This window comes from Takifugu flavidus, chromosome 11 (genome assembly GCF_003711565.1).
Source record: "Takifugu flavidus isolate HTHZ2018 chromosome 11, ASM371156v2, whole genome shotgun sequence".
NCBI classification, from domain to species: domain Eukaryota; kingdom Metazoa; phylum Chordata; class Actinopteri; order Tetraodontiformes; family Tetraodontidae; genus Takifugu; species Takifugu flavidus.
The window spans coordinates 9,000,223-9,023,666 of record NC_079530.1 but is presented as its reverse complement, the minus strand read 5'-3'; the positions used below and the strand labels follow the sequence as shown (position 1 = coordinate 9,023,666).

Below are 23,444 nucleotides of genomic sequence, written 5' to 3'. Positions count from 1 at the left end.
CACAGGGAGAACATGCAAACTCCACACAGAAAGTCCCCAATCAATCCCAACCGGGGATCGAACCCGGGGCCTTCTTGCTGTGAGGCAACAGTGCTAACCACCACACCACCGTGCCACCCGCTCCGGGGATGAATAATTTATTAATAAGATCCTATTTGAAAGAAGAAATAATTGCTCCGTAAATGTCCGTCCCATTTTCTGAATCCAGTCTCAGTGTATTAAAAGAGATACCTTTGCCAATACAAATTTATTGTCCCTGAGAACTGAAGAAGCCAGTCAGTCATGGCTGTGAACATCCCAGGTGTGATTGCGATAGCGTTTTTCTACTTGCTGGTCCTCGGAACCGGCCTCTGGGCATCTTTCAAATCCAAAAGGGAACAGAAGAAATGTGCAGCCTCTGGACTGGAAATGTCCCTGCTGGGAAACCGCAGTATTAATGTGGTGGTGGGGGTCTTGACTATGACAGGTGAGGAGCAGATTTTGCATTTTTAATCTGTTTGTGTGCACTTTAGAATCCCTGTTTATGGTAGACCTGAAGCAGCACAATGAAAATTAAAATAATTACACCTGACATTAAGTTCCTGTGCTGGAAAAGCAGAGTTTGACTTTTACTGAGGTAACAGCTCCAGCTTTTACCTGTCTTTGCTAATCAATTTCCCGAGACGCAGTTTTCAATGAAAATACTTGATATTATAAGTGATTAAACAGCTCGTATTCAGTAGAAGCAGGTTCGTGGTATCATGTAATGTTTGTACTCCAAATGTATTCATGTAAAATAATGTCCCTCCAAGTTCACATACCTGGACCAGAAATCGTGCAGTGGGAAAGTTAAAAGATTTTTAATCAATTGATGAATGTGTTTTGTTCTTGTTGCTGAGGGAATTTATGTGCATTCATGTGTTTTAGCCACGTGGGTCGGGGGAGGAACTGTTGTTGGTTTGTGTGAAATGATTTACACACCCTCTAAGGGACTGATGGGGGCAATGGCCATGCTCACAGCATATGCCTCATCTTTCATCATTGGTAAGACTATAGATTTTGTACTGTATATTCACCAATCAACAATACAATGGTCTAAAATCCTGAACTGACTGACTTTTAAATCTCTGTGATATTTAAAGCTGGGTTCTTTTTTGCCAAGCCAATGAGAGACAAAAACTTTGTGACTCTTTTGGACCCTTTCCATCAGAAATATGGGAAAGTAGTAGCAGCTGTAATGAGTGTGGTCTCCGTCTTGAACGATATCCTCTGGGTGCCAGTAGCACTAACTGGTTTAGGTAAGTGAGTTTTTGTTTGTATTAATCTGCATGCATTCAAACTATGTTTGTGTCACCATTCAAAGTTTATGTGTCTCATAGGAGGAACCATGAGTGTGGTTCTGAACTTATCTTTCTCCTTGTGCGTGTGGATTTCGGCTGCTGTTGCCATCATTTACACTCTGCTGGGAGGTCTCTACTCTGTGGCATATACAGATGTTGTACAGCTCGTCCTCATCTTCTGCAGCCTGGTGATGTACCCTACATTTCAGCGTTTACTCCTTAAACACACTGGTACAGTTTTGGTTCTAATGGCTACATTTGTCTTCTGTTTTGTATTTTATTACAGTGGATTTGTGTTCCCTTCATTCTGATCAATCCACACACCATGGACATCAGTCAGACGCTGACCAACAACACCTTGCATGCTCCCTGGATTGGGGACCTGCAGCCAAGGAACATTGGTGTCATAACCGATGAGTTTATATGCTTTGTAAGTAGAGGTTACTACAGTCTGGCATTCAGAAAAGTCCCAAAGGTGTACCAGAACCCGTGACCACAATGTAATCCTTGGAAACTTCTTTAGAAAAAGATTTATCGTTGTGAAGAGTGAAATCATGGAATGACTCGTGATTAAAATAACTCGGATAAAAATGTGACGTATGAAATGGTCAAATATCTGATTTCCTTTCAAGGCACTCGGAGGACTGGCATCCCAGTGCTTCCAGCAGAGGGTACTATCATCTTTTTCTGGAACCACAGCAAAGATCTCTTGCTTTGCTGCTGCTCTCTTCTACCTTGTTCTTGGGATCCCTCCCATTCTGCTGGGCGCTGGTGCTGCGTCCACTGGTGAGAACAATGTGGCAACAAATAATGTGGAACCAACATACGAAAAAATGACATCACTTGAAATGTCTCACTTAAAAGGTGGAGCCGTGTTTAAATTTCTGATAGCTGAAATGCCTGGAAGCAAGAAAGGGACATCTGCAGAGAGACAGAGAACCATTGAAAATGTCTTTTTGTGCACATGGATGCAGGTGACATCAGAGGGAAAACTGATTACAGGCGCAAATCACAACTGACAATAAAAACAGGACAGGCTTCTTCATTATCAAGTCTCATTAACACCTGATGCCTTTGTGTCACGCCACCTAAAAATGTAGAATGAAGCATTTGAAAATTCTTAAAAACACTTCCGAATGGAGGCAGATATGCTTTTTTCCCTCCCTGTCTCAGACTGGAACCAGACCACCTACGGTTCTCCATCTCCATATGAGCGTGATGAGGCAGCCCTCATCCTGCCCATCACCCTTCAGCACCTCGCCCCTTCTTTCATCTCCATCATTGGAATCGGATGTGTTGCTGCAGCCGTCATGTCATCAACCGACTCCATTTTGCTTTCTTCAGCATCTGTTTTCAGCAACAACATTTACAAGAACATCATCAGGCCTCAGGTGAGAACCAAAGGAACATCACACTCTTGATCTTGATTATGAAGCGAGGGCGAAGACACCTCTTGAATTTTATCAGGTGGAAGGGCATCAACACTAAATCCACTTGTACCTTTGTTTCTTTTCCTCAGGCATCTGACAAAGAGATTCAGTGGGTGATCCGTATATCTGTGGTGTTAACAGGCCTAATTGGTATGTCCTTCATAGGCCTTCAAAATAGCATTATAGAATTCTGGTACTTTAATGCTGAACTAAACTTCATCTTAATCTTCCCCCAATTCCTCTGTGCCCTCTTCTTCCAAATCGCTAATGGCTACGGAGCTATTATGGGCATTTTAGTTGGATTATCGTTAAGACTGCTGAGTGGTAACCAACTTTTAGGGATTGAACCTGTCATACATTTCCCAGGATACACTCTAGAGAATGGTGTTTATGTCCACTATGCTCCAATTAAAACCATTTTCATGATGTCTTCTTTGGCTGCCATCTTGTTGTTCTCCTACCTGCCTTCTGTGCTCTTCAACAAAAACCTGCTTCCTCAGAGATGGGATGTGTTTAAGATCACAGCTCAGAAAGTTCCAGGAGCTCCCTCGCCACTAGAGGCAAGCAGAGAGCATGAGATGGAAAAATTATGTGAGAACCGTGATGTGCCTCAAGTGAAGGACCAACCTGAAGCAGATGGAAGCACTGCAGAAGATAATAATCAACGGAGTAGAAGCAGCTCTCAGGCTGACGTGCAACCAGTGGTGGCCAGTAAATGTTAGCCGTCTGTCCAGGCTGGTCTTCTTCCTCTCTGCTGCACCATCACAAATTCTAGTTCTTTCCAAGGGTTTTCTGTAGGGTCTATCATCTTCTGCATTATTATGATGCATGAGATCTTTCCGATGCCAGAAGCTCTACTTCGTGGCCTCTTTTCATGTTTTTTCCTGACCTGGATTAAGAGTGAAGACAGATAATGTCACTAAACAACTGATTTTGTAAAATTTCACTGAAGTGAAACAAGCAAAACTTCAGACTGATTCTAGCAGATTTTTATCTGCCAACATCTGAAACTTTCCATAATTATTTTCCACGATCAAAAAATTGAAGATAACCTTGCTTGGTCATCCCCTGAGGGCAATTTTTTAAACAGCACATTATTCCAGGTTCATAAACTTTAAAAAATGTGTGAAGTTCAGTAGTTTCGGTTTTTGCTAATTATTAATACTCAGTCTGTACTAGATGAACAAGACTATTGTTTTTGTTGTGCCTAACAAATGATTGTAATGTGGACGATATTGTGGCGTGAGCAGAGTAAACAGTCAGTAAAAACCAGTCAGTTTGACCAAACTCAATGTCTCCCCCTGGTTATTATCTCTCCTGTCTCCTGTTTTCTCTCTCTCTCTCATAGTTGTGTCTAATCTGGAATGTACCCTTTAGAGTGCAGATGTTCATTGTCTATCTTACGCTCATGGCCACTCAGATATGTGAAGTATTTCAGTTTGTGTTGCAGGTGTTGTTTTTTTTCCTTCTGGTCAAGACATGTGGCAGGTGGATTTAATGTTTTGGCGTTGGAGCACCATTAGATACTTTTAATGACAAAAACCACAATGTCATCATCTAGAGTTGACATTTCTGAAACTAACAAGAAACTGTGCCTGTTTATGTGACCATGAAGAAAATCTGATTCCCAGTACTTTCTGATTTCTGAAACTGTTTGCTTCAGCATCCATCTTGTTGCTCTCTTACCTGATAAACCTGATGTATTTATTGTGGGGAAAAAACACCTGGAGCAGCTGTATTCACACCAGCAGGAAGCTCCACAGACCAGAAGGAGGGACAGAAAGTTCAACGTGAGACAGGAGTCACAGGCAATCATGTCACTTTTTTATTTTATTGGATTTTTTCAGTTGTAATAACATAAAATGTTAATGAAACTATTACTTACTTCAAAAGGACCTGGTTGATTGATGTTGGACTGTGGTTGGATGTTATTGTCTCACTATTATGTGATCAACCGTGTGTCTCTATAGTTATTTTAAATTACACTGAGAGACAAGGCTGTAACTCTTGAATGGTTGGCTCCACTTTACAGCTACACTCCAGAGTAATCAGTCGTTGCACGCCTGGAGTGTTGCAGTCTAACATACTAGTTGGGCAGTGCTTGATAAGATCATAGAAAGTTGCTGCTCTTACTTAGTTTCCCTCAGCTACTGTTTTTCAAGCGAGCATCTAAAATTAATTATTCAGACTGGCTAAAAGACAAAGTGTTGCGTAGAGCTTCTCATTTTTTGAACAACCTTTTTTTTGATTGGTGTTTATGCATAAAGAGAACACACATAATGCTTTTGTAATGTTTAAGAGACTTTTTAGCTCATCAAGTCCCTACAAATGAAGATAAAAATCAGGCAGTGACCAGTTTTGCCTGCATGTGAAGCAATATGTGAAGTGCTTCAAATATCATTACAGCACATCACACACATAAAGATTCTGTCCCACCGCCGATGTAAAATCTGCTCCTCCCAGAAAAAAGACATCTTAGCCAAAGATTTTAATTTTCCTGTAACGCCAGGGGAAATCCCAGCAGTAGACCCCTTCATGGCAACAGAATCTGCCATCAGGAATGGCAAGCTGACAGAGACAGAAAAATTAAGGTTAAAGGCATCAGCTGTGCTCTCCAGTGCGAAAGCACCACCCTCCAACCTCACCATCCAAGGAAGGCACTGGCATCACTCTAAAGAGACCGAGGCATCACCATCCTGTCGGCCGACAAAGGAAGATGCACAGTGGTACTGAACACAGCAGAATAGCATATCAAGATGACCAGCCTCCTCAGCGACATGTCCACAAATGAGACACTGGGACGAGATCCAACCTGCAAATACAAGGCTAAGATCGTAAAATATTTACAACAATAAGAGAAAGACCAACTAATCGACGATACACTCGATTACTGATTGTACCCAGGTGAAGCCATGCCATGCATTTACGGACTCCCTAAACAGAGCCCCACTAAGACCCAGCAGCAGCAGCATTAACTTGGTCACATACAAAATTGCCAAACATTTAGCCACCCTTCTAGCTCCTCTGGTATAGGAAAAACCACACACTACATCCAAAACTCACAGGAATTCACCAGCAAGGTCAAAGATGCAATAGAGCCAGATGAAACAAGGCTATCATATGATGTCACCTCTCTTTTCACTTGCCTCTCCACCACAGAAGCAATTAAAACTGTAAAGAAACATCTTCTACAAGATAACACACTAGCGGAAAGAACAAACCTCACTCCGGACCAGGTGTGCACACTGCTGGACCTCTGCCTGACAACCACCTACCGGTACTTCCAGTTTCAGGGAGGTTTCTACAGACAGAAACATGACTGTGCCATGGGCTCACGGTGTTACCCATAGTAGCCAATCTATATATGCAGTAAGCCTTGACCTCCTTCATAGGAACCGCTCCCAGCCACTGGTATCGATATGTGGACGACAGATGGATCAAAATCAGAACAGTGGAAGTAGAAGCCTTCGTGGAACACATCAACACTGTAGACAAGAACATCACATTCACCCGTGAGGATGTCAGAGGATCAAGTCTGTCCTTCTTGGACTGTGCCGTGCACATCGAAGTAGACAGCAGCCTGAACATCAAGATCTACAGAAAACCCAACAACACAGACCAATACCTACTTGTCAACTCCCACCACCCACTGGAACACAAGCTAGTTGTCATCAGAACCTTACACAACTGGGCCCAGAATATTCCCACCAGAACAGAGGGAAAGGAGGAAGAACTGAAGCACATCAAGGGAGTCCTCAAAACCTGTGGCTACCCTGGCTGGTCCTTCATAAAATTCTCTAGTAAATCCAGAGAAAACAGAGAAGAATCAGCCAAACAACAGAACAACATTGTTATTCCATATGTTGCAGTACTTTCTGAGAAGGAATAAACACAACATCCTAGTACATGTCAAGCCCTCCAACACCCTGAGGCAGAAGTGCGTCCACCCAAAAGGACAAAACACCGAGACACAAAGCAACATTGTGTATGCAGTCCAGTGCAGCGAGGAATGCCCCAACATGTACATTGGGGAGACAAAACAACCGCATCACAAGCGCATGGCCCAACATAGAAGAGCTAACTCCTCAGGCCAGGACTCAACAGTTCACCTCCATCTGAAGGACAAAGGACACTTGTTTGAGGATAATAATGTACAGGTTTTGGCCAGGAAGATTGCTGGTTCAAGAGAGGAGTGAAAGAAGGCATCTATGTCAAACAAAAAACTCCATCATTAAACAAAGGTGGGGGTCTGAGACATCACCTCTCACCTGTTTACAATAGAGTATTGAAAATCGTCCCTAGTAAAAGAGGCCCTTCACAAATGGCTACTAACAAACCCCATTGTGTCAGGGGAAGTTTCAATGGCCCACATAATGAGGGGCGGAGCAACCTACAACCAGGTGACTTAGCTCTCAATGTGTTCTTGGCTCCTGAGGAGTATAAGCACCTGGAACTCTGTAACAGTGAGCTAGAACTGATGAAGCCTCTGGGAGAGGGGTGAGAGGTGATACATGTTCATGAAACTCAAACAATCTAGTTACTATGATTCAACTACCAGAATTATCATGACCTGGATGACTGAGAACAGTTACATTTTTCTACATGTTACCTCATTTAATCACCCTGCATCCAAATATTTTAACCATATTCATTTCATTTGCTTGTAGAGTTTTAGGTTGATTTATTTGCATATTTATTTTTATAAAGCCTGATGACAGGATTTTTCTGGCCTCCTTGACGAGGAGGAGGAGAGCCATTCTCTCTCAGAAGAACCGAACCAAGTGGTAAGTCAAAACCAAAAAGTCAGTCAACTGGGACAGTCGCCCCTGCACCGCCTCCGGTCTCCGAAGTACCTGAATGCTCACCTAACCAACTGTACCTCTCCGAGACAACGCCTTAAGCCTTCGCCGCTCTCGAACAGTCAGGGGTTCTTTTGTACCTTGCCAATGAATGCACTGTCTCACAAATCTACAATCATGTTTACCTTCAATACATCATGTTTTTCTCAGGACATGCTCTGCCTGTTTCAGTGCCCCTCAAGGACGAGAGGTACCAGCGACTGAGATAACAAGCCCATGCAGGCCTGCCTTCCAAGGACAACCAAGGTTGAGGTGGAGCAACAAGCTAAAAAAGTTCTTCATATCAAATAGGAGGGATACGTTGGTGAGACACTTCAGGTGCTGTTGATTTTGAGTTAGTTTTATAGCTCATTTGCGTGAACATACACTGTTTTATGCTCACGTTAAATGTTGAACTTCAACTCAACAAGCAGCCAGTTTGTCAGTCAGTCATCAGTCAGTCATGGCAGTCAACATCCCAGGTGTGGTTGTGATGGTGGTTTTCTATCTGATGGTCCTTGGAACCGGTGTCTGGGCCTCGTTCAAGTCAAGAAGGAAACAGAAGAAAAGTGGAGCCACTGGAATTGAGATGGTGCTGGTGGGAAACCGCAGCATTAATGTGGTGGTGGGGGCCTTCACAATGACAGGTGAAAAATATCCTGAATGTTGCAATTATTGAGTTCATGTCTGCACATAAAAACTGGTTTTGTGTCTGTAGCTACAGTTATCGATGGAGGCTTCATCATGGCCCTGGTTGAGTTTATGTACCTTCCCTCCTCTGGGCTGACTGAGACACTGTTGCTGTTATTTTCAGTTTCTGCTTCTCTCATTCTCGGTAAGACTGAAATTACAAGATGATTAAAATCCTCATGTTTATTGTGAAATAATCCCAAAACTGCTTTCACACCAACAGCTGGTCCATTGTTTCTCATGCTGCCTATTATATTTTGTTAAATGAAGGTGGATTGGTGTTTGTGAAGCCATTGAGAGAAAAACGATATCAAACCCTGCTGGACCCTTTTCAGGAGAAATGCGGAAAAGTGGTAACAAGCATACTTAGCTTGATGTCACTTCTTGTTGATCTATTATGGATGCCAGTAATATTGATCAGTTTAGGTAAAGTAAATGAATCTATGGCTGCAACATCTCCATGAGTTCTTACAATTTACAACAGCTAATGTGACAAACAGCATTTGGGTTTATCAGGAGGATCCATGAGCGTGGTTCTGGACATTCCCTTCTCTGCATGTGTCTGGATGTCTGCTGCTGTCGCCATCACCTACACACTGCTGGGAGGTCTCTACTCTGTGGCATACACAGACATCATACAGCTGATCCTCATATTCCTGGGATTGGTCAGTGTGTACTTTTAAACTCTCAAGGGCTGCGTGTGTAGGAGGTCAGATGTGTGTAGAAGTGGCATATGTGGCAAATTCTTTTATTTTGTAGACCAGCTTTGACTGCCAAACAAATGATGAATGTGATGAATATGTTTCTCTGCAGTGGATCTGTGTTCCCTTTGTTCTGACAAACCCCAGTACGCTGGACATCAGTCAGACGCTGATGAACAACACCTTACATGCTCCCTGGATTGGTCAGCCGGAGCTGAAAAGAGCCTGGATCATGGTTGATGAATTCATATTCATGGTAATGATACAATTCCATGGATAGCAAACAAAATATTAAATTGACATATTATTTCAAAATGAACAAATTATATTTCAATACTGATTTATTTCTTAATTTTAACTAATCAAACAGTCTAGGCAGAATGCACTGGTATTGTGTGTTTGCTGCATTCAGGTGCTGTGGGAAAACTTCAGTTCCCATTGGAGGATGTTATTCTTTCAACAGTGGTGTGTTCACATGCTTTCAGTTGGAATGTAAATGCTGATAAATACTAAAATGTTGCTTTAATTTAGTTGAATTGTTACCACAGCATCAATTTTCAAAATAGTCAGGATCACTCCTTTTGTAAACACTAACAGTAATAAAATATGTTGTAAAATTCGGCATAAAATTATGTGCTTTGCATTAATAAGTCGTGGCCTACTTTTCAACTTTTCTTTTTTTCTTTCATGGCAGCAACTTTTCTGAGAAATTTTATTCAAACTGTTTATCCATCCCAGCCCTGACGGCAGCATCCGTGTGCACACATGCAGAAGTAACTAATATCTGCTGTTACTCTCATTTACTTTACAGGCACTTTCATTTATGTCCTGTCAGACCTTCCATCAAAGGACACTGTCCTCCACTTCTACAGCCACAGCCCAAATCATCTGCTGGATTGCTGCTTCTTTCTTGATGATATTTGGGGTACCTACAATACTCATCGGGGCAGCTGCTTCATCTACGGGTAATCATGTGTGTGACCATGTGGTGACATCCTTGAACATGCTTTTAGAGGGGTTAATAGGCCCTTAAAAAAATCTGACCTTTTTTAAAGAATTAAGGTGGTGCTCTAATCTGGAAGTCTCTATTAACCAATCACAAATTACCACGATTAATCATTCCTTCATGGACCTTTCTCTTGTAGTGCTACTAATTATAATAAAAATAACACTTTTTCAGACTGGAACCAGACCACCTATGGTTCTCCATCTCCATATGAACGTGGAGAAGCAGCCTTAGTCCTGCCCATCACCCTGCAGCACCTCACCCCGTCCTTCATCTCCATTGTTGGAATTGGATGTGTGGCTGCTGCTGCAATGTCATCTGCTGACTCCACTTTGCTTTCTGTAGCTTCTATTTTCAGCACCAACATTTACAGGAGCATCATCAGGCCACAGGTGACAAAAATACAAAGCTGCTGTATGTATAAACTTAAAAACACAAAGACAAAATCTTCCCCTCACTGTTTATTTTTTATTCTTGTATGTTCTTTTCAGGCTTCAGACAGAGAAATCCAGTGGGTGGTCCGAGTCTCTGTGGTGGCAGCAGGCATAATTGGTACAGTTCTCTCTTCGCTGAAGTCCAGCGTCATCATGTATGTTTTCCTGGCCAATGAGGTGGCTTTCATCATCATGTTCCCACAACTCGTCTCCATCCTCTTCTTCCCCACCTTCAATAGTTATGGGGCTATCATGGGTGTTATTGTAGGAATAATGCTGAAACTGCTGAGTGGAGACCCGCTCTTAGGGCTTGAACCTGTCATACATTTCCCAGGATGCACTCTGGAAGATGGTGTTTATGTCCAGTATGCTCCAGTTAGGACCATCTGTATGCTGTTTGCTTTAGCATCCATCTTGTTCTTCTCTTACCTGAGTTCTGTGCTGTTCAACAAAAACCTGCTTCCTGATAAACTTGATGTGTTCAGTGTTAAAAAACAACCGGGAGCAGCTGTAGTCACACCAGCAGGAAGCTCCACAGAATGGAAGGAGGGACAAGAAGTCAAGTGTGAGATGGAGGAGTCACAGCTAATGATGTAACAGCTCAGTAGCTGCAATTTTAATCTAAGCATTTGCTTTCAAAGCAGTTAGAATATGCCTGATGGTCTTTTAAATGATTTATTTTTTATCGCAAAAATAAAATCATGAATACACTAATGATAATATTAGGAATCGTAATACTCCTACTACTACTACCACCACGAATAATAATAATAATAATAATAATAATAATAGTAATAACAATAACAATAATAAACTATGATAATAAGAAGAATCATTTAAATGGTATTTTTCTAGTATTTAGTAAATGTATATTACTGTTTAGACTGAATTTCATTACTATTTCTTCTCTGCCTTTGTTCAACTTTTTTGAGTTCAGTCAGTATGTTTCAGGCTTTTTATTTTAGAAAATTAAGGTTATTTGAAATAATTAACAATTATTGTGTCAACATTTTGCCAAATTGTTGGAATCCTTGCTAACCAAATATATAACCAGCTCTATAACCAGTCTCAGTGTGTCAACAGAGGAAGATAGCTTTGCCACAATGGATTTATTATCAGAAGACAATCAGCCATGGGTGTGAACATCCCAAGTGTGTTTGTGAAAGCATTTTCAGGACCGCCTCGGGACCAGCTCGGGACTTACATTTGGGCCTCTTTAAAGTACAAAAGGGAACAGTGTAAATGTGTATTTCACCAAATTATTACTTCATGTGGTTAATTTAAGTTTAAAAATTATTATTAAGGTTTTAGTTACTGTTTTTTTTTTTTTTAGTTAAGTTCATAAACATGTAAGGAGAGTGTCCATGGCAGTTCCAGATGACATCACATGGGACCAGAACTGATTTTCAAACACAACATTCATATATGGGCTTCAGTACTCTTTGAATGCAGTGATATCATCCCATCAATATGTCATCTCAGATGGAACAACATTGTGTTTTGTAGGCTTTCTTCTGATCTAATCGGCTATATTGGATCAACCAATATTTCACACCCATTATATCTGTCTCAAGTTTGTCTTGATTGTCTTGTGTCTTTTGATTGTCTTGATTTATACCTGGCTAGTCCTAAATGCCCTCTTGAAGTTATTAGTGTTTAATCTTCCAATCTCTTATTGGGAAAAAAAATTGCCAAACATTGGCTTTAATCTTTTTTACTAAAATGATACTTGGTTAACAGTACACAAATGTTTGCAGTGAGGTGGTAGCTCAAGCTTTAGGAGACTGGGCCGAGAAGCAGAGGGCTCTTGATTCAAGCCCTGATGTGTACAAAAACAAGAAAGATGTTCTGGCAGCAGTGTGGTGCCATGACACCTTCGGAGCACTGCCAAGGTACCCTTGTAATGAAACCCCCAAATGTTTACATAGTGTCCAGCAATGAGTTGGTTATTCTTTCAGAGGTGTGTCCTGTCTTCACCCATATGCAGCTGGGATAGGCTCTAGTATCCTCCCCATGACCCTGAAATTGATAAACCAGTCAAGAAAAAACAGCATTCTCTTGGTTCACTCCACCTTCTGACACTATGTTGTTATTGTATATTATTGCCTATGGTATGAACCATGTCTATGCTTATTTTAAATGCTTTAAAGGGAGGCTGTAACTTGTGTGCTTTTTAATTGCTGGTTCCACTTTACAACTACATACGGTACTGTAAATAATTGCTGCACACTGGGAGTGATGCATTCTGCCTTACTAGTCGATCACTGGGTGTTCGATCAGATATACCACAGCCAGCAAATGATTTTTTTCCAAACAAAATGCATTTGTGGTTTGGGAGGTGAGGGGCACATTAACATGTGTTAATCCTTCAAAGGTGGGGCTGGGAAGTGAGGGGTGTGAACGCTCCTCAAAGCAACACGCAGAAGCAAAAATCTAGGTACCCAAGTAAAAAGTGAAAGCTCGAAAGTTAAGAGTTTTGAGGTCACCTTGCGTTCTGAAAATGACGAGTAGCAGAATAAGCAGTTCAAACACCCAACCACACAGTGGCGCTGTTCAGCTCTGGAACAATTACTGGTACAGCCGAGGAAGAAACATCTGCGTGTACGCATGCGCAAAAGTCAGTCAGCGTTTGAGCGGGCAGATTCAAAGTATAAACAAGATGGATTTAATGTCTGCGTTACAGTTTTTGAAGCTACAAGAAATCTCGCAGGGTGAGTTTTCGCATGTTATTCGAAAATATATCGACATTTTTCTATTTTAAGAATTACCAGTTCCAACATTTAATTAATTTCAAAAGTCGCGGTGCGAGTGTAAAATATGACACTTAGTATGGCATAGCTTTCAAAGCCAACGCGAATTGTCGGAATAACATTAATTTGTAGTTTAAGAGATCAAATGTTCAAAAATGAAATCAAACATTGCCTTTTATTTTTCAGAACCAATTCGCTTTGCTCTGTTGTGTTTAGTAATTCACCCTTATTGAGATAGTCCTTGATTTAGAAAAACGTGTATACATTACAGAAATGAAGATAATGAGAGATGTCATAAGATTATTTTCTTTCCTCAGTGTCATTACCTGAATATAGTCTATTAAATTTCACGGTGTATGTCCACATTCTATTCCTTTGTGGTGTTTGCACATCCTTTCATATTACAGTTGATGTGATCAATTGCTATTTCTCCCAAGTGTTTGCATCACATCACATGATGTTTTGATTGTGATTTTTAGACTGGGTGGATACCGTTTGGGATTTAGAGTTCACAGAAAGAAAATTGCTGGATAATACCATAGAAGAGGAACTTGCAATTAGTGGAGAAAAGGCCTTTCTAACCCTGTACAAATGTGTACTGGCTCATTCCACCGACCAGCAACAGCCCCCTAACAGAGATGGCGCTTCACTGGTAAACATCTGTCCTCATGCAATCGTGCACAACTTTAAGCAGCAGCATTGAATACAGACTGCTTTCCTATGTTAAACCACAGAGTATCTGGGCTATTCTTGGAGAAAACTGCGTGTCCGTCAAGTCATTGGTGGCTGTGTTGTCCTCCTTTATCTTGGCTGGAAAGACAAAGGTGGCTACTGTTCAGCAGAGGGTGAGCAGTCTGCATGCTGCCTCTGTCTACATGCTGCTGCTGGGTATCCCAGGTAAGCAAATCTAAAATGTAGGGGGCTTTGCGCAGTTTTCATTTTTAACTGAAATTACTCAGTTAAAACTTGTTTGTTTCAGCCACTGTAAGTGTATTTATTTCCTCTAGGAAGCATTGCCAGCAAGATTTTCCATGAGGTTTTGCTGGACACATGCACAGATTTGCCGTTGTGCTGCTGGCCGCAGGATTCTGGAAAAAAGCGCAAGAAGGATAGCCAGAGAAATTTTCAAGTTGAGGGAAAACGCTCCAAACCACAGCGGAAGGATGCTGCCGAGGTAAACTTCCTAAGATCTCTAAACACCAGTTAAAGGTGTGACTGTGTTATTTGGTAATTGAGTGACTTAACATACACCTTTACAACATAAAAGGATAGCTCAGGACTAAATCCACCTTACTTAATCTAAATCTTAGTGGGTTAAATTCCATGTCTAGCATGGGTACGGTGGATTTAGTGCCATGAAAGGAGAGAGAACAGGGTGTATACTATAGAATTATTAATATGGTAAGAATATGTATTTGGGTAAATATATATCTAGTTTGCAATTTAATAAATTATATATAATGTATTGTCATTATTTAGAACATGAAACTGCCCATTGCTCTTCAGGTCTTTTGTGTGATTTCATCATCAATTACTTATCAAATGGTAGCAGCAATAATTTTATAATAATTTTTAGTGTTTTATGGTTAATGGTCATTGTATTTGAATGAAAACCCAGACCCTTTACTTATTATTAGCTGGAAATGGATGATGATGATGTCGAGGAGGAAGAGGAGCTTAATTTCTCTGGCCAGGATTGGATAAAGATTAGAGATGCTGTGGTTCTCCTCATTCAAAGCCTCCTTAGACTACTGCAGACTTTTCCACTCAGAGACAGACCGCAGAGCGCCAGCAACTTCGCGAAGGTAACTGCTTTCTGTCAGCACTCTCAGGTCAGTCTGAAGCATCTTCATGCATGATATTTAATTCTGTTTCCTCTAAAGGTTTTCAGTAAGCTGCTCTACTTTGAGCCGGTGGTTGGACAGCTAAGCTTCGCTCCTGTTCAGTGAGTTGTTGAATGTCTTCATCTGTCCTTCAACAAGAAAGATGCTTTTGGTGATATCGATTATTCTGTGTGTGTAGGGATATCACAAAGTTGAAGAGTGTGCCCGAGATGGCTTTCTACGGCCTGCAACTACTTTGTCTGCCAAAACATGGAGACCAGAAAGAAGTAAGGTCCAAATATCAAAGTTCACAGATGGGCAAAACTCCACAATCTGTATTATGCTACATTGTTGCATTATGCTGATGCTGTTTCACAATGGATTGCTCAAAAGTCAATGGTCACTCTATTTCAGTGTGTTAAACTTGTTTTAGCTAATAGCTAAATTATGTAAGAATTAATTTTGGCATGACAAGGTCTAATAACATGTCTCATATTAGGAAACATTTTAAGCAAGACCAATTTATATCAGAGATTATTACTTTCTGAATCATTTCAAAATAACATTTATAAAACCTTTTTAGTCAATTGGTTAAAAGTGTTTTTTTTGATGAGTTGTTGTTCTTAATGCTTTAGAAAACTGGATTATAATTTAATCTGATATCTGTGGTTCAGTCCCTGCAAAGAGTTTTCCACCAACTTCTCTACGTCGTACTGATGATGAATAAAAGCAACATAGGGAAGCCGACCCCGCTGTTACCCAGTCGGAGCGTCGTGTCAACACGCCACCAGACTGTTCAGTTTATTTGGTAAATGGCTGTGTTCTGCCGAAATATTCAAATGATTTTCCTCTGCCTGCTTTATTTCATGTTCAGTCAAAGAGATTTTCATAGTAATGTTTGGTCTAATCTAAATGTGGATAGGGTAATTTTTTTTGTGTGTTGGTGATTACAGTTATCTTGTTCGTGAACTGACGGACCTGGCACTTCCTTTTCTGCAAATCCTACTGCAGCATCTCTGTTTCAATGTAAGTGCTCCAAGAAAACCTTTGCAGAGATGCACCTCATAAAAATATGCAGGATTACATCAGGGCAACCTTTCATCAAGATACTGTAAATGAGAAGGCTTTTTTTATGGCTCTACAGTAGCTGTTATTTTGTTTCTGCTGTGTAGATGGTGGAAAAGAGTGATTTTCGAATGCATGGAGCTCAGGCTGTTGGTATGTTGACATCTTGGATGAAAAGTAAAGACTATGCCTGTTTCGTCAAATGGCTGGCTAACTTCTCCAAAAGCTCAAAGGTAATATAAATGTATCTCCCCTGCTGGCTGAAAGCAGAATAGTTTAGTTTAGCAGATACAACAGTTGTGCTGTCACTTGGTGGAATATGTAATTTCTGTAAAACCAGGTAAGTTTCTAATCTAAATTCCAGTCAAGTAAAAGCAAGCAATAAAATGTAATATTCTTTTTTTGTTTTTACCCCTTTTCACATAATTATAGCAGTCTGTATGATTTAATTTCTGATAGTACCTTTAAATAAAATTTGAAATGTATGGAATGTAAATGTTTATTAGTAAATATTTTTGTCATTATATGCTCCCTGTAGATGGTCCACCGCTTGTTCTCTGTAGATGTGGTGATGGTACTGCTTGAACAACCTGAGAGGCCGCCAGAAGATTGTGAGGACCCAGAGTTTGTCTGCTTCCTACCACACAAATTTCTGATCCAAAACCTGCTGTTTGCTCGACGGATCGACAGCTCCCCCACCGTTCAAGGACATGCTTTGGCCTGCCTAGCTCAGTGTCTGGAGCTGCCTTCGTTCAATGCCACTCGGGCCGTTCACAGCCTCTTCTCTGCTAGTGAGAAAAGTTTATTATATAAGTTCATGTATAAAGAACTGTGGCATTTTTAGTGTTTGAGTAAATTGTTGATGAATACTCTTGATATTCTAAATGTTTTCTTTCTCTGTTTAGCTGGAACCCAGACTGTTTTGGATGCTGAAGTTACAGAAGGTATTCACTTTTATTTGTTTAGACGTTTTTCCTCAGACAACAGAGTCATTTTTCAACACACATCCAAACCATTTTTGGAAGGATTTTCATTATTACAACTGCTGTGACAGAAAACATCTTAAATTGGAAAAATGACGTATATAAAAGTTGTAGAATACGTAATAAAAGTTGTTTGATCAAAGTGGAAAATTTTTATTAGGAAGTTCCAGTTCCCAGCAGACTCAAAAAACTTACCGGACCCTGCCATTCCGGACAGTGGAGATCAGCAGCACCGATGTCTTTGACTCTGATGGTAAAATAGAAGAAATCACCCCAAGAGGTCACATTAATGCACATGTGGAAGGTGTTTACATCAGTGTGATGTGAATTATACATTTTTTTTTTACAGCTAAAGAGAATCTGGCTCTTCTTCTTCTGCGGGTTAAAGACTCAAAGACAAACGTGAGAAAGTCTGCACTACAGGTAATAAAGAAATTCATCCTGGTTCTAACAATTCTGGTAATTCATGTTCCTCCGGTTGTGCGTATGGGCTCACATATAACTTTTGATATTGTACTTGTACCTGTGCCATTCCCCTGCAGACACTGGTGGGGCTTCTAAAACATGATGTCATTCCCATGAGCTGGGAGACCTTGGCTACACTGTCCGAACGCTGCAGAGATCCGTCTGTGTCTGTGAAGAAGAAGGCACTCCATTGTGTTGACGAACTGCTTGCTGTAAGTCTGGAGGAAAAGAGTGAAGACATTCTTCAAAATAAATTCAACATTAACCATTTATTTTAGGCTAAACCAGAATGCCACGTGGTGCAGAAGGCATGGCTCCAGGGTGTGGTGCCAGCAGTGATTGATTCTGAGAGCTCAGTCCAGGACAAGGCTTTGGAGGTTCTGGACCAGGTGTTGCTCAGCCAAGTCAAGCTGTACTCTCCCAACTGCCACCTGGACACGAGTCAAAGACTTGCCTGGGACCTAATGAGCCTTCTCTGTCACGAGTGCCAGGATCTTGGGTCAGATATGTAGCCTGTTTATAGACGCATTCTATTTGAAATGGAGGAGCCATCAATTTTGTTTGAAACAATTTTACTTTGTTTCTTGACCAAGTTTCAAAGTCCAAAGTAAAGAAAAAATTGCATTTGAAAAAAAATTCACATCAAAGCCAACGCTGAAAATGTTAAATAAACTAGGCAAAAAAAAAAATCAATTTCAAGATTATATTGAAAACTACAAAAACTTTAAATATATATATAAGAAAAATGTAAGGATGTTGAGATGAAAGAATAACAAAAAAAACAGAAAATAATTTTAAGGCAGAAAAATGTAATGATCTGAGGCTGATTGAGGTTTAAAGTCTCAGGTAATTTCTAATGAGAAAGCAATAACCTCAGAAGCAGTTCTTTATACAACCTTTTTTTCTCAGTCGATATTTCAGCAGGGCCATCACCATCTGGTCCAAGCAAAACAGGTTTACACCAGCATTTCTCGCCAACTTGATTTCGCACACCGAGGCTGAACACGCCGCAGGGGCCTGGCTGCTGCTCTCTGTGGTTGTTCCATCATCGCCTAAGATACGATTTGACAAGATCCTGGAGGCCTGGGACAACATGTTCAGGTGTTTGTGACGCCCCTTTTTATTTGCATTGTGAGCTTGGTACGACCCCCCCATGATTTGTGTAAAAACTCTTTTGATATTAGTTCGAAAGATATAACTGTGACAACCTGCTGCCATATCCTGTGTGTGATGGGAGACATTGCTACACATCTGAATGAAGACACAAAGACAAGGATAGTTGGTACGCGATGAATCTTTCATGTGGTACAAATACTTGGTGGAAGTGGGGTTCATTATATCTGTACCTGCAGGCGATTTGATGTCACGCCTGAAGACTTTTACTTTATCGCTGGAGGTTATCTGTGCTGCCGTGGAGACTCTTTGCCAACTGGGGTACAGTGACGACATTAAACAGACTCAGGTTGGAATCCTTTGTCTTCATCTGCAGTGTTCCTGTCAAAATGCATAGAGGGGAACACTGTATTTCTGAGTTTATTACTTATTCTGATACAGCCATAACCGTAGTCAAGCGTGACTTTCTTTTCCGTCATTTTTTTTTCTGTTTTTATTCAGAATTTTCTGAACACACACTGTGGTGAACTGGTGTCTGTGTGTGAGGCATACCTTGGTTCCATCCTCCTGAGTGAAAATGGAACCGAGAACCTCAATGAGGACCTGATGGTGAGAATTTTCCCTTCTGACTACACCTCCTTTATTTGGTAATGGTTATGAACACATTATTTACCAGCAGTTCTTTACAGGAAGCCACTACATAGTCTTTAAATATGTGATTTTAACACATATTCTTCAGAGGAATTGGAGAATACTGAATAAAGTGGTCCTCAACCGTTTTCACAATTAGTTTTTGTGACGCTTTGGATGTAAAATGAATCTGTTTTGTCCTCCAGGTGAAACATCTCCACACTCTTGGCGTAGCATCATTGCACTGTCCTGCCAAGGTCAGCAAGAGGACAATACTACTCGTGGAGTCTGTCCTTACTTCACATTCAGAGAAACTATCTGGTATCAATGATAATGATGATCTAAAAGCACGTTTGCTATGGGATTACACCTAATCAAACAAGGTTATTATGCTTAATTCTTCATGTTGGGTATTTGCAGAACACCAGAAAGAGCTGCCGGCATCCGTGCCTTTTTCCCAGTTTAAATCAAACTCTCTGCCAACTAAGGTCAGAGCACATGGAGTCATTACGTTAGGTAAACACCCTGAAGCATCAACCTTTCCTTTCTACTCTGTTACCTCCACTCTGGAGCCTCCACCCCAATACTGTCTGTTGCTTTTAGGTAAACTGTGCCTGCAGCATGAGAACCTGGTCCAAAAGTACCTGCCAGTATTTGCTAGGGAGTTAGAGGTTGGCACAGAAGTTGCTGTGCGCAATAACGTGGTGGTGATCATGTGTGACCTGTGTGTTCGATACACCAACATCGTGGATCTCTACATCCCCAACATTTCAGCATGTCTGCGAGATGATGAAGCTGTCATCAGAGAGCAGACCCTTATCATGCTCACTAATCTGCTCCAGGTATGGGCTGCTCTGCTCATTCTATATGATGTAACAGTTCTGTTTCATCTGGGGAACAATATTTGTCTGTGAATGTTTTTTCATTTTGTTGAAAAGAAGATCTTATGAACTACATCAGCTTTGCTTATCTTGAGTGATATGAAGAGGGTCCCCACAGATCCAGAAAAAGATTTAAAATGTCACGATATAAATATTATTGGTTACTGTGTTTAAAAGCCATATGTTAAAGAGAGCAAAATAACTTTTGATTGTGTGGCAAATTAGTATGAACGATAATGGCAAAGAATGTCAACACTAATTTATAGGTACATGTATTTCATAAATACCAATATGAAATTGAATCCAAAATGTTATAATTCTGAGTGTTAAGAGAAAGGGTCCCGTTGCATCTAGAGGCCGGATTTAGTACCACCAAACAAAATGAGCTGCAGCTGGCTTGTTCGCATGCTAAATCTATGGGAAAACCGAAATATTAAAATAAATATTCTCACAAATTCCTTTATAATGTAGGACTCATAACTTTTGTATATCAGTCTTGTTACTGTCGACACCAATTGGTGTTTTCAATTTTCTTTTGTAGGAAGAATTTGTTAAATGGAAGGGCTCCCTCTTCTTTCGGTTTATGATGGTCCTGGTAGACCCAGTTCCTGCCATTTCCAGGTAAACCTCACGTCATCGAATTCAGCAAACAAGTTAGTGTAGCTTTACATCACACCTCCTGTTTCTTGTCTTAGCTTAGGTCAATACTGTCTGCTGCACCTGCTGCTGAAGAAGAACCCAGAAATGTTCAGCCAACACTTCATTGAGTGCATCTTCCACTTCAACTCCTACAACAAGCATAAGCTGTACAACAAGTTCTCACAGAGCGAGAGGTACGTTTCCTGTGACGATTACTGGCTGTTCTGGGTGTTAATTCAAAACTTATTGTGATGATTTAGAGAGAAGGTTCGGTTCTCGCTGAAGGGACCCGAGCATCGTGACAAGCGCTTTCGGATCTACCGCTTCCTCTTGGAGAACTTTACAGACACCCAGCGCTTCAACATCACTAACAAAATCAATCAGACTGTCTTAGGTGAGTGGCGGGGCATCTGTAGAGCTTTCTCTGGGATTTGCTTTTGGTCCCTCAGCAGAAAACGGTATCTTACTTTTCTCTCTCCCAGCATGCTTTGCGGATGAGGAACTTCCTCTGGACACAGATGGTGCTGAAATTCTAGGAGAGACTTTTAATATATTGAGCCTGAAGGAGATGAAGCTGCAGGCCATATCTAGCACAGCTGGGGCAGGGGAGGAGCCAGAAGAGGAGGAGAGAATGGCCACCATGGCGAAATCTGTGCTGCAGGCCGCACAGAAGAAAGTGGTGTCACAGGTGAGCACCCTCAACCCTTGTGTTGGTTTGTCATAATTGCTGACAAAAATTAACAAGTAAACAAACGATGTATTATTCTTCAGCTTTAATTTTCAATTTTATTCCGCAGGTCCAGAAGAAGGTCTTTATTGAGAACACGGTTCCACTTATCATCAGCCTGAAGAGGCTGCTGGAGCAGAAACATTCTCCAGTCCTCAAAGACCTCATGACCTACCTTCAGGTGAGACATGTTCACCTTCACTGTATGATGGAACTCTCTGAAATGATGGAATTTGACTATTATGCCCCCCCCCCCCCCCGTGTGTGTGTGTTTTCGTTTTCCTTAATGTTGACCTGACGATTTTCCCTTCAGGTCACGATGCAGGACAACAGAAATGAAGTGAAGGTGTTCTTCGCAGGAGATGAGCAGCTGGCGGCCGAGGTGGAGTTTGCCCTGAAGACCACAGAGAAAGAGAGAGAGATGGTGAAACAGATGGAGGACTGTAACCTGACAAGAGAACCCAGGACCTCCACAACACAGGTCAGAACACATAGTGGTGACTGATGATCAACATCACATCTGTTGCTTCTAAATGACAAACACCAGGATTTTTTGTTTTGTGGTGTGTTTTTTATCCCCAAAACCTCAAATTAATCTGAATGAGTGGATTTGTAAACTGATGTTTACAGATGTTCCTGCAGTCAGTAAACACATGTGCTATTGCTCTCTTTAGTCCTCAACCCAGAACTCACCTGTGAGGTCGAGGCCACTCCCCCCATTCACCTTCGCTACACCACAGCCGCCTCAACCCAACCTCACCTCTGCTAGACTGATGCAAACCGACAGGTGGGTGTGCTGCATGTACCCTGGTGCGCAGAGTGTGTCTCAGTTTTCCGTGACCTATGAACCTTTTGATCTATCCTCTATCAGCCGTGTGCTAAAGTCCAGAATAGAGAACATCCAGAAGTCGATCATACTGGAAAGAACAGGTAAGGAGCAGGAAGTGCGATCAGATGGTGAATGTGCCAAATCTGCCCGAAAAACATTTGAGAGCTACCAACATTCTTTGCGTTCGTATGTGAGACGGCAGAAATTTCACTTTTCTGTGCCAACTTTGTTCCGATTTTCAGTGATGCCCAAAGGAGCTGCAAAGGACCGAGCAATCAGCACGCCGAAAGGTCAGTGAAAACTTGTAATTCCCTCGAACCTTTATCTCAACCCCAACTGTCCTCTCGTTCCTATAACGCAGGCATAAGTGTGAATTTAACCTTTGAGGAAGGAGTCAGCGCCATCTTCAGCGATCGGGGAAGAAGTAAGATGTCTTTCTGCAACTGCTCTCCAAGTTGTCAGGCTTGAATTTTAACTTCAATCAACCGTGTTTGTATCGTCACAGGTCTTGGTGGGGAAAGCAGTATCCTTCATGTGCGTTCAAAGGAGCAACAGTGAGTGCTCGTCTGCAAAAATATCAATTTGAGTTTGAAGTTTTAAAAATCTGTAAAATGTGTTTGAGCGTTTGCTTCAGGTAGTAGAAAATAATTGCATGAAGAACTGAAAAAGAATTTAGACCTTTTTAAAGATGGACCAAAGTCCAGAAACTGATCTGTAGCTCCCCCTGGTGGTGGACTACACTAGTTGTGGAACCAAACTGATGCGGTTTAAACTTGTGCGTTTCAGAGCTCCCGGATTGAGGCAGTGGAATGTGCAGTCTCCTCTCCGCAAGAAATAGTCTATGGTTTAATCAGATCATGTGTTCTTTGTACTTCTTTGTCTTTTATTCTATCTTTATCCAAAACCTATATGTTTGCAACTCATTTCAGTCTCTATTATTTTGCTAATAAAGTTATAATACATGTGTTTATCGTCATTTTTTAAGGTAGCCTGTTGTATTATAATGATTGACTATGGTTTGTAATACGCTACTTTTCAGTGGTTGCTTTTGCTGCTGCGGGTGCGATGGGATGGGATCCAAGACTTGAAATCATAAGAGTTTGTTTTTGTTGTGTAGCGAT

At 41.2% G+C, this 23,444-nt stretch overlaps 3 protein-coding genes and 1 pseudogene across 3 annotated transcripts; all 4 read left to right on the top strand.

The window, feature by feature from the left end:
- The first annotated feature begins 125 nt into the window (after positions 1 to 125).
- Positions 126 to 3,759, top strand: LOC130533458 (high-affinity choline transporter 1-like). Its single transcript, XM_057046872.1, has 8 exons — positions 126 to 466; positions 907 to 1,023; positions 1,122 to 1,277; positions 1,359 to 1,507; positions 1,606 to 1,749; positions 1,952 to 2,105; positions 2,493 to 2,710; positions 2,839 to 3,759. Exons 1-8 carry the CDS (start codon positions 283 to 285, stop codon positions 3,469 to 3,471), a joined length of 1,755 nt encoding a protein of 584 aa, XP_056902852.1. The 5' UTR covers positions 126 to 282; the 3' UTR covers positions 3,472 to 3,759.
- Positions 3,760 to 4,157: 398 nt separating this feature from the next.
- LOC130534275 (uncharacterized) lies at positions 4,158 to 7,357 on the top strand (annotated as a pseudogene).
- A 397-nt stretch (positions 7,358 to 7,754) lies between these two features.
- Positions 7,755 to 11,996, top strand: LOC130533460 (high-affinity choline transporter 1-like). The gene is made up of 8 exons (XM_057046880.1): positions 7,755 to 8,234; positions 8,306 to 8,422; positions 8,548 to 8,703; positions 8,794 to 8,942; positions 9,091 to 9,234; positions 9,790 to 9,943; positions 10,159 to 10,376; positions 10,476 to 11,996. The coding sequence occupies exons 1-8, from the start codon at positions 8,051 to 8,053 to the stop codon at positions 11,013 to 11,015; spliced, it is 1,662 nt and encodes a 553-aa protein (XP_056902860.1). The 5' UTR covers positions 7,755 to 8,050; the 3' UTR covers positions 11,016 to 11,996.
- A 989-nt stretch (positions 11,997 to 12,985) lies between these two features.
- ncapd3 (non-SMC condensin II complex, subunit D3) lies at positions 12,986 to 23,287 on the top strand. The gene is made up of 35 exons (XM_057046867.1): positions 12,986 to 13,129; positions 13,648 to 13,820; positions 13,903 to 14,065; positions 14,176 to 14,342; positions 14,806 to 14,973; positions 15,052 to 15,113; positions 15,191 to 15,278; positions 15,666 to 15,799; positions 15,945 to 16,017; positions 16,164 to 16,289; positions 16,595 to 16,847; positions 16,962 to 17,000; positions 17,200 to 17,292; positions 17,389 to 17,462; positions 17,582 to 17,716; positions 17,783 to 18,003; positions 18,414 to 18,605; positions 18,689 to 18,786; positions 18,857 to 18,966; positions 19,119 to 19,226; positions 19,454 to 19,568; positions 19,668 to 19,763; positions 19,851 to 20,089; positions 20,670 to 20,749; positions 20,824 to 20,961; positions 21,028 to 21,161; positions 21,250 to 21,455; positions 21,565 to 21,675; positions 21,808 to 21,975; positions 22,169 to 22,281; positions 22,366 to 22,424; positions 22,566 to 22,613; positions 22,685 to 22,747; positions 22,829 to 22,877; positions 23,110 to 23,287. Exons 1-35 carry the CDS (start codon positions 13,078 to 13,080, stop codon positions 23,159 to 23,161), a joined length of 4,200 nt encoding a protein of 1,399 aa, XP_056902847.1. The 5' UTR covers positions 12,986 to 13,077; the 3' UTR covers positions 23,162 to 23,287.
- The last annotated feature ends 157 nt before the right edge of the window (positions 23,288 to 23,444 follow it).